Raw genomic sequence first — 10516 nt, 5'->3', positions numbered from 1 at the left:
ACACACAGACAGAACATTGTATACATAATAAATAAATAAATATTAAAAAAAAAAAACATGTGGCGCTTTCAGGGGACCTGGCTTTGAGTCCTAACACCCAAATGGTTGCTCACAGCCATCCACCACCCTCTTCTGACCTCTGAGCTCAGGTGCCTAACGTAAGTTCAGGTAAAATCCTCACATAAAATAATAAATCTTAAAAACAAACAAAAAAAATGTGAAGAGAGAGACAGGATGAGACAGGAGGATTGCCAGTCTGAACTACCAAGTGAGGCCCTGTGTCAAAAATAAAAGTGGCGGGGGGAAGACAGGGGAACGGACAGACACCATTGTGCTGAATTTGCAGAATGACACCTTTACTCAGGTGTCTGTGAATTCGAGGCCAACCTAATTACACAGCAGGTTATAGGACATGAAGATCTACATGATAGAGAAAACCCTAGTCAAAACAAAACCAATAAATAAATAAAAATGAGCATGGACACCAAGATCAGTAGATTGGGGGGGGTTCATTTTTAGAAACAAGGTTTCTGTAGTTTTGGATCCTGTCCTGGCACTTGCTTTGTAGACCAGGCTGGCCTCGAACTCACAGAGATCCTCCTGCCTCTGCCTCCCGAGTACTGGGATTAAAGGTGTGCGCCACCACTTCCCGGCTTTCTCCGTTTTTTTTTGTTTTTGTTTTTGTTTTTTTTTTAGCCAGCTAGGGGGTCCAGCACACACCACCACCCCTTTGACCCTGGTTTCCTGTGCTGGCCCTTCTGTTCCTGCCCTTGGGTTAAGGAAGATTGAATGCCAGGCTTTTAGGAGGGTTTGCCCAGTAGCTGTGGAACAGTATTTGATTTCCACAGTATTGTCTCTCCTTCAGAATGGGAGGAGATATCTCTGGAATTCTGGGGGAGGAGGGTGGAGTAGTGAGCCCGAGCTTGTAAGAATGGATTGCATTGACAGGCTTCAAGAGTAAGTGGTTTTTAGTGAAACTTTTGTTTCTGTTTCATAAAAGAGTGCATATCTATTTTTAGAAATATTTATTAGAGTGCTGGGCTGCTGTGGTCAAGAGAGTTTATAAACCACGGGAGTGGATTCAGATCTCTCAATCGATGGCTTGCATTTGGAATGGAGTTGGCAAAGGCAGGCAACTTGGTGAAGCTCATGTGCCTGGGTCCGGAGGTCTCCCAAAGGCTACAGCTATCCGTAGGATGAACCGGGAGAACTAGGGAAAAGAAAGCCATGTTGCCCACCATGGGCAGAGGGGTTGGGCAAGGCAAGGGGGGGGGCGGGGGGCTCTCTCCAAAGTACCAGAGTGGCCAGGTGCGCAGGGTCTCCATGGAGCCCAACAGGAAGGTAAGAGGTGGTATTCAGGTGGAAGGGGGCACATGGCTGTCCGGGTCAGCCGGTCCTTGCCCTCCCCAGGATCAGTCATCGTTAGCCCGTGCTTCAGCGCTAGGATCCCCAGTTTCTCCGGTGAGGGTCTGTCGACTGGTGGGAGCTGGGGACCATGGTCGCCGTTCTGTCGGTTAGACCCTGTATGGCCGGGTTTGTGAAGGCCCCTGGCTGACTAGGAGCTGTTTATTTTGGGTTAACAGCCCTGTTCCCTGCTATGCTATATTTACCTTGTGAAGCTGCATGCAATCTGATCTGATGTGATCTCCTTGGACGCTGCTGGGGCCCCCAGATGTCAGCTGCCAGATCCTGCCAGGCCTCCCCTGACTTATTCCCCCGACCCTGCAGGACATACTCCTCGTGGGAATCCTTTCAGAAGAGGACTTATGCCTGTGAACAGTTTTCACAGGGTTCATGATTTATGCCAGCCCCCCCTTACTCCTCATTCAGAAATACTTCTTGTATGTAGCCCTGTGCCATTGAACTTGGTCCTACACGTGGCAAGTGTGCATCCTGCCAGCCTGTGTGGCTGGACTTCCAGGAATGGTAGATGAGGGTGACCAGGTTCCTTCTGGAGCAGCAGGCCCTTCCTCTTCCATGGGGACTTCAGCCTTCCCTCAGCCCAAGGCTGTGAGAACACTGACTTTTGTGCCCTAGACCATGTGTGCCTCGGTCAGGTTTTATGACCCTGGTGACGCTGTCGTGCAGGGATGGTCAGTTGACCAGGTCTTGGGTGGAGTACACTTCTCTGCTACCCACACTGGGAGCTCGCGCTGTCTCTGAAAGAAATATACCAGGCCCCCAGTGAGGAATAGCGTGCAGGCCCGGGGAATCCACCCTTTTTCTCTTCCACTTCTAGCTCTTTGTTTTTCTTTTTAACTAAGATTTATTGAGCTTCTCCTTTGGCCGATTCTGTGCTAAACATTTACACATAAAAACCTCATTTAACCTCAGTGGCCCTGCGTCCCCCTTCCCTACCCTAGCACAGCATAGCTGCCTTTCTGCATTGATCTCATTTCTCTGAGCCTCACTTTCCTTGTTGGAAAATGAGTAGTGAATGTGTGTCTGTCTGTCTGTCTGCACTGCGCATGGAACCCAGGGCCTCACCGCACTAGACTAGCTTGCTCTTGCTGGTAACTAGTAAGAATCATTGATGCTCTCTAAAGTTTATCTTAGGTCAAGCAATGTTTAAAGGGCATTTTGTGCTCACTGTGGCGTTTCGTCCCTGTCACAAGCAGGCCTCCATCTTACGGAAGTAAATCCTGGAGTACTGAAGCCTTAACCGCTTACTTGTCCAGGGTCCCCAGCTTTGTGAGCTGCAACACAGGTTTCACGGTCAGCCTTGTGTTGTGGGTCTGTGTGCTAGACACTCCACAGAGGGGGGCAGGATGCCACGGGAAGGTTGCTGGGATGCAGGAAAGTACACAAACTGACCATAAACACCCCCAGCACCAGCCCCACAGGGCAGCTCTGCACATTCCCTCCACCCCAGCCGGCAGGAGCCAGTGGATCTGTGGCGGCTCCTCCAGCCTCTCCTGCCTGTCCTTTCTCAGGTTTCAGTATCCGGAACAGCAGGCCAAAACAGGAAGAGGAAGTGTGGGGGTGGGGAGGTGGCTGGAGGTACGGCTGCTGAGGGTACCAGGCTCCTCCAGGTAGGGGTAGAGACTGGGTCAGAGCCTCAAGATGTACCTTGCCTTGAGCTCTTCCATGCTCCTCACCCGCATGTACTGAGTTGCCCAGCTCCCTTGCCCGCATGGGCTCAGAATAATTCTCAGGGTTGGCATTAGGCCACCAGGGAATCTTAAACAACGGTCAAATGCCTCATGGCAGTGCCCCAAATTTACATGAACTTGAACCGTTTTATAAATTCTCAGGCTGGAGCATCCTTATCCTTGCTAGTTGTGGCAATTCTTAGGCAAAACCTTTACATCCTGTTGAAGTGTTCTGGCTGTTTGCAGCATCTGCTCCTTTCCTCAGACTCTGGCCTATCTCTTTGCTCTGATCTTGGTCTCACCCCTTCTATCTTACAAAGATGCTTGGGTCTGGACAGAAGCTTTAGAGGGGAACTTTGAATGGCTCTGACTTGAGCCAGGTCCACCGGTGACCTGCTTCTCTGGAGCTGAGCCTGTCTCTCCAGCAGGAGGGTGAGAACTGCAGCATTTCAGGTAGACTGGGATAGGAATGAAGGGGTTAAACTGAGTACTAATAAAACCTATTTTTACTGTGCCCCTCAGGTTTTAAAGGTTTGTCCACACCACCTGCATTTACCATCATTTTGCTTTATTTTCTCATTAAAGACAGGGTCTCGTGTAGCTCAGGGTGTTCTTGAAGTTGCTGTGTAGCCAGGGATGACCTTGAGCTTCTGGCCTTGCCTGTACTTTCCCAGTGCTGAGAATCAAGGCATGAACCACCACGCTTAGTCTGTAGTATAGCCGTGTTGGGGATTAACGGGACTGCGTGCATGGGAAGCAGGCACTCTACCGAGTTAACATTCCCCAGCCTTCCTTTCCCCTGTCTCTTTGCTGCCCTTGACCCTCCGGCCCACATGGGCAGACCCTGGCAATGCACCCAGTCACCCAAATCTGATAAGACCCAGGTGTAAAGAGCAGGTGGCAGGCCCAGAGTATGACCCTGGTAACCCCAAATCCTCAAGTCTCCAGGAACTTGGGGAGCTGGTGTGTGAGCCCTTGGGCTAAAGGACATGGCCGTGGGGCTCGCTGGCTGCTGAGCCAGACAAGAACAGGCGCAGGGTTGTCTGTCTGTTCTGAGAAGCTGCTCTTGGTTCCTTGTTGGCCTGTGCACTCTGTTCTCAGAACGGACCTAGATGTGACGTGAGAAGGCCTTCACTTCTCTACCTTCCAACCTGTTCCTTGTCCCCGAGCAGGACATTGAAATAGAGTCCTGTTTTAATATGACAGTGTGGGGCCAGATGAAGTAGTGGACGGTAGTTGTTGGGGTTTTTTAGGTTTTGTTTTTGTTTGTTTGTTTGTTTTCAAGAAAAGGGTACTCTGTGTAGCCTTGGCTGCCCTGGAACTGGCTCTGCAGACCAAGCTGGCCTGGACCTCACAGAGATCCACCTGCCTCTGCCTCCTGAGTGTTGTGATTAAAGGTGTGTGTCACCACCATCCTGTGAATTTTTTTAATATTTATTTTTTTATTATGTATACATTATTCTGTGTGTATCTCTGCAGGCCAGAAGAGGGCACCAGACCTCATTACAGATGGGTGTGAGCCACCATGTGGTTGCTGGGAATTGAACTCAGGACCTTTGGAAGAGCAGGCAATGCTCTTAACCTCTGAGCCATCTCTCCAGCCCCATGTGATTTTTTTTTAAATTTATTTTATATGCATTGGTGTGAAGGTGTCAGATCCTCTAGAACTGGAGTTATAGAAAGTTGTGAGCTGTCATGTGGGTGTTGGAAATCAAACCTAGGTCCTCGCTAAGAGCAGCCACTGCTCTTAATTGATGAATCATCTCTCCAGCCCTGGCTTATTTTATTTTTAAGGTATTTTAAAGTTTTCTTGATCTGGAGAGATAGTGAAGCAGATAAAAGTACCAGCTACCAAGATTATCAAGCTTTGTTTGATTTCCAGGATCCATGACAGAAGGAAAAAACTGTGTTCCCCCCCACATACACCCCAAGGCAGAGACAAATGGATCTCTGAGTTTGAGGTCAGCCTGGTCTACAGAGAGACTCTGTGTTGAAAAAACACAACAAAAAAATTACAGAATGCATAATATACTTTACTGTAATCTTCCCTGACTCTGGTCAACACTGACAACAGCAGCGTTCCCATTTGGAAGATGTTTCTTGTACACCAGGAACTCTCTTAATTGTTAAAATAGCTCTATTTTCTATATGGTAAGGCTCAGAGACACTGACTTCCTAAGGACACACAGCTAATGGATTAAATTTTTGCTACTTCTCTACTTGGAGTGGGTAGGGCTTTATCATTCCCAGAAACGGAATCTGAGAGTCCAAGGGACAGGTTGGTGGGGAGGGAACTAGGATTTGGCCTGCTGCTCACTTCCCTGTTCCCCTCCCTAGGTGGCGATGGTAGAAGTCCAGCTGGATACAGACCATGACTATCCCCCAGGGTTGCTCATTGTCTTCAGTGCCTGTACCACGGTGCTGGTGGCTGTGCATCTGTTCGCACTCATGATCAGTACCTGCATCCTCCCCAACATTGAGGCTGTGAGCAACGTCCACAACCTCAACTCGGTCAAAGAGTCGCCACACGAGCGCATGCACCGCCACATCGAGCTGGCCTGGGCCTTCTCCACTGTCATCGGGACGCTGCTCTTTCTGGCTGAGGTCGTGCTGCTCTGCTGGGTCAAATTCTTACCCCTCAAGAGACATTCAGGCCAACCAAGCCCGACCAAGCCCCCTCCCGAGTCAGCAGCTGTCGCCAACAGCAGTGGCATCACCCCGGGTGAGGCGGCAGCCATTGCCTCCACTGCCATCATGGTCCCCTGTGGCCTGGTTTTCATCGTCTTTGCCGTTCACTTCTACCGCTCACTGGTCAGCCATAAGACAGACCGGCAGTTCCAGGAGCTCAACGAGCTGGCAGAGTTTGCCCGCTTGCAGGACCAGCTGGACCACAGAGGGGACCATTCTTTAACACCTGGCACCCATTACGCCTGAGTCTTTGCCTTCCCACTGGTCCTGGGGAACTTCCGAGCTTTCGCCTTAACGCCCTTCCCATGACCTTGTCCTGGCCGGATCTAGAGGACAGCCTCTGCAGGCGGCTGGGCTTCACCACAGCAGAGTGTGGAGGGAAGAGGCTTTTAAAAAAAAATCACTGCACTTTGAGACTTTCTTCTGTGAGAATAAGCACTCACTGTTCTTGCAGCTCTGGGTCCCCCTCCTGGTAGGATGTGGGGGTGGTGTGGGACAGATGCTCTTTGTCCAATTTTCCTCCCCCGTACCAGTGCCACCCGGATGCTTCCTGTCCTCCTTCTCAGCCTCCTTCCCAGTTCGTGTGAATGTGTGTGTGTGCGTGTTTGTGTGTGTGTGCACGCGCGTGCTCGTGGGCGTGTCACATAAAATATACACACAAGGGACACCTCTTGTCTGCGTTTCTTGGGTCTAGACTGTGTGATAGAATGCCCTAGTCAATTGATCTTTTTGAAAATTGAGGAAAGGGGCTCAGGGACAGAACACTAGCTTCATGGGGCCAAAGCCTCGGCCTCGGACCACCAACCTCTACAACAGTTGTGTTGCTGGGCATGGAACTCAGGACTTGACCCGGCACTCTTCCACTGAGCTATACTCCAAGACATGTAACTTTGCTTGGGTAAAAGACGCCTTTGGGGGTGGTGGTGACAACACACACCTTTACTCCCAGCACTTGGGAGGCAGAGGCAGGCGGATCTTAACAGCACTTGACTGCGCTTCCAGAAGATCCAGGTTTGATGCCTGATATCCGTGTTGTAACTCACAACCATCTGTAACTTCCGTAACAGGAGATTGATACAACAGCCTCTTCTGGCCTTGATGGGGACTAGGCACACATGTGTTCATAGGCATGCAGGCAAGGCAAAAAACACACACATTGAAGAATTTTAAGAGTCCTGGGTGGTGGTGATGCATGCCTTTAATCCCAGCGCTCTGGAGGAAGAGGCAAAGGAATCTCTTAAGTTTGAGGCCAGCTTGGTCTACAGAGCAAGTTCCAGGGCAGCCAGGGCCAGACAGAAAAACTGTCTTAAAAAAACAACAAAAAATAAAAGACTCAAGGCCAGAGAGATGGCTCAGTAGTTAAAAGTATTGCTGCTCTTCCAGAAAACCAAAGTTCAGTTTTCCAGCACCCACAGAGGACAGCTCACAACTGCCTGTAACTTCAGCTTCAGGGGATCTGACCCCCTTTTCTGGCCTCACTGGGCACCAGCATACATATGACGCATGCTTACATAGATACACAGCTATTCTTATTAGCTTAAATATGACCTAAAAACAAAGCTATTTCTTTACATAGCCACAACTCATTGATCAAATTAAAAAAACAAAATGAACAAAACTTGAGAACATGATTTTAAGTGGCCAAGGCTGGCCTTGAACTTGTGGTCTTTCAGGAACATCCATTGTCCAGGTACTGGAATTAACAGTTTTGTGCACCACACATCCACTTAACAGGATGCGGTCAAACCTAGGGCTTCTTCTATGTTAGGCAAGTGTTCTGCTTTGTCTAAATCCTCGGTCCAGATACAGGAGATTGGATTTTGGGTTCGCTGCAGTCACTTCCTGATATTCAAGTTCTGTTCCCTACTTTAGGACCACCCTTTACAGCAGTCCATTTCTCCACCCCATGTATACTAGAGTTGTTGCTTAATGTCCACCTTAGACATTGCCTGGCTTCTGCCTTTTCCAGACCGGACCTTTGGGGGTTTTATTAAGATGGCTTCATGTAGCTCAGGCTTGCCACGAACTTGCTATGTAATGGAGAATTACCTTGAACAGCTGATTCTCCTCTGTCTCCCATGTTCTGGGATGACAGGTATACCACCGTACCAGGTGGCTTGCAGAGCTGGGAACAGACAAACCCAGAGCCTCCTGAATGCTAAACAGGCTCTCTAGAGACTGAGCGACATCCCAGGACAGGCTCCAAAGCTACACAGAGAAACCTGTCTCAAAAAGCAAAACAAAACAAAAATTTTTTTAATGTTCATGTGTGTGTGCTTGCATGTAAGTATGTATGTGTACCACATGCATGCCTGGTGCCTTTGGTGGGCAGAAGAGGGGACCACATCACCTGAGACCTGAACTTCAGTTGTGAGCCACCATGTAGGTGCTGGGGACAAAACATGGGTCTTCTGTGAGAGCAGCTGGTGCTTTTATCACTGAGCCATCTGTCCAGCCCAGATTTTAACTTTTTTTTCAAGTGCCCAGAGCTGTAGTTTTACAGAATGCCGTGTTAGTTTAGCTTCTTGATAGTTGTAGCCGTTATGTGTGGGGGTGTTGTAAGTACTGCGTGCTGCTCATTGGACCCGTTAATCTTCACTGCAGGAAACAAAGTTGATGCTCAAGGAGGCTAATGTAGCTGGCCTTTGCATCATGTGACCAGGGAGGGACAAAAAAAGGCGACTCAGAGGCCTGATGTCAGCTAAGGGTCTCGGACACGTCAGTCCGTGTTGATGAAGAGGGTACAACAGAGACATTAGTTTGTGTCATGGCAGCCAAGACTCAAACAAGGGGGCCTAGGAAGTGACCACAGAGAGATTTAGTCCCCGGGGATTCACATCCAGTGGCCTTCCCGTCAAGCGCCACCTCCCATCCTTCACCACCTCCCAATAATGCTGTCGTGCTTGCTGGCCAGAGAGCTATGACTCCCTGCCATTGATTAGGTCAGAGACCTTGTGAGCTAATCGTCTTTGGAAATGCTCGCACAGTCCCCAAGGTGCTTTATTAATCCCCTGGGCTTTTCCTAATCCAGTCAAGTTGACAGTGAAGATTAAGCATCTATCACAATAACTTGCCAGAACTCAAACCCGGAAGGTGCCTCAGAGCTCAGGGCCTTGAAAGAATCTTACCCAGGCAGGGTCTGGCATTGCCTGAAGACAGGGAAGGTGCAGGGGCCCTGGGCCTGCCTTGCAGGGCTACACCACTCTCTGTGGTTCACACTGGGCCACCTAGTATTACTTCCCTTGGGCTATCCAATGGCTCAGCAGATAAAGGAGCTGTCCCAGAGTTTGGTCACCTGAGTTCATATCCCAGAACCTGCACGGCAGGAGGGGAGAGACAGTTCTCACCGGTTGTCCCCTGACCTCCACACAGGCAGTATGGAACTTGCAGACACGGTCACAATAAACGTAAATTTAAAGACATTACGTACCTGACTCCCACAGGCCCTGAGTTTGAGATGTGTCTGCCTGGAAGCTCCAATATATAATGTGGTTTTGTTTGCCTTCTAATGGTGCTGAGAATCAAATGAAGGGCATCGTGCATAACAAGCAGGCATCCTACCACTGAGCTGTATCCCCAGGCCCTATAAAGTAGCTTAGGGGCCTAATATTTGTCCTGCTCCCATCACTTCGCAACCATCCTGCAAATCGGCATCACTGCACAAGGACCATCCTTGAGAGATGCTAGGTATGACTGGGGAGGGTCCCAAGTGCTACCTCTGCTCCCCAGAGAAGCCTGGCTATCACTTAAATCACCTTCCTGCTTCTCTAGAGACCCAGGATCCTGCTGGAATTACTCCTGGACAATGACTCTGAAGTCTAATGTTTTGTTTCCTGAATGTTTGGATCCAGAATCACCCAGCTGACTTGTAGAATGTAGATCCCCGAACATCGCCATCCACCATGAGCTGATTCAGGTTTGGCCTCTGGTCTGGGTAGGTCTCTGGAATCTGTTTCTAACAAGTACCCAGGCACCTGGAGTAAATACTCCTTACGAGCCCCGTCTCGGAGCTGAGGTGTAGCTCAGTGGTAGAGCATTGGCTCAGCCTACACCAGGCTTTATGTTCTATCCCAGCACCAAAGTAGATGATTAAATAAAAACACAGTCTCTCTGCTTCATTTTGGATATGGTAGATTATTCACTTGCTTCCAAATTCAACAGTAATAAGTTGTTCTTAAACCAGGCATTGGTGGTACATGCTTTTAATCCCAGCACTTGTGAGGCAGAGTCAGGCAGATTTTTTTTTCTTTTTTCTTTTTAGTTTTTCGAGACAGGGTTTCTCTGTAGCTTTGGAGCCTGTCCTGGAACTAGCTCTTGTAGACCAGGCTGGCCTCGAACTCATAGAGATCTGCCTGCCTCTGCCTCCGGAGTGCTGGGATTAAAGCATGCGCCACCACCGCCCAGCTAGGCAGATTTCTTTCTTTTTTTTTTAAACTTTATTTAACTTTATTTCATGCGCATTGGTATAATGATGTCAGATTCTCTTGAACTGGAGCTAGACAGCTGAGAACTGCCAGGTGGGTGCTGGGAATTGAACCCAGGTCCTCTGGAGGAACAGTCAGTGCTCTTAACCACTGAACCATCCCACCAGCCCCGGCAGATTTCTTTTTTTTTTTTTTACAAATTCTTTTTTTTTGTTTTTTAAATATTTATTTATTTATTATGTATACAATATTCTTTCTGCGTGTATGCCTGAAGGCCAGAAGAGGGCACCAGACCTCATTACAGATGGTTGT

At 49.0% G+C, this 10516-nt stretch overlaps 1 protein-coding gene across 1 annotated transcript in view; it reads left to right on the top strand.

Annotated features, from left to right (window-relative positions):
* Nucleotides 1–6963, top strand: part of Orai1 (ORAI calcium release-activated calcium modulator 1) — a 14983-nt gene extending 8020 nt beyond the window's left edge. Inside the window, exon 2 of the mRNA XM_005344430.2 lies at nucleotides 5430–6963. Within this exon, the coding sequence (XP_005344487.1) occupies nucleotides 5430–6026 (597 nt within the window). The 3' untranslated portion in view covers nucleotides 6027–6963. The remainder of the gene's footprint in view (nucleotides 1–5429) is intronic.
* The last annotated feature ends 3553 nt before the right edge of the window (nucleotides 6964–10516 follow it).

Source organism: Microtus ochrogaster, chromosome 2, assembly GCF_000317375.1.
Source record: "Microtus ochrogaster isolate Prairie Vole_2 chromosome 2, MicOch1.0, whole genome shotgun sequence".
NCBI classification, from domain to species: Eukaryota; Metazoa; Chordata; class Mammalia; order Rodentia; family Cricetidae; genus Microtus; species Microtus ochrogaster.
This window is presented reverse-complemented; position numbering and strand designations above follow the sequence as displayed.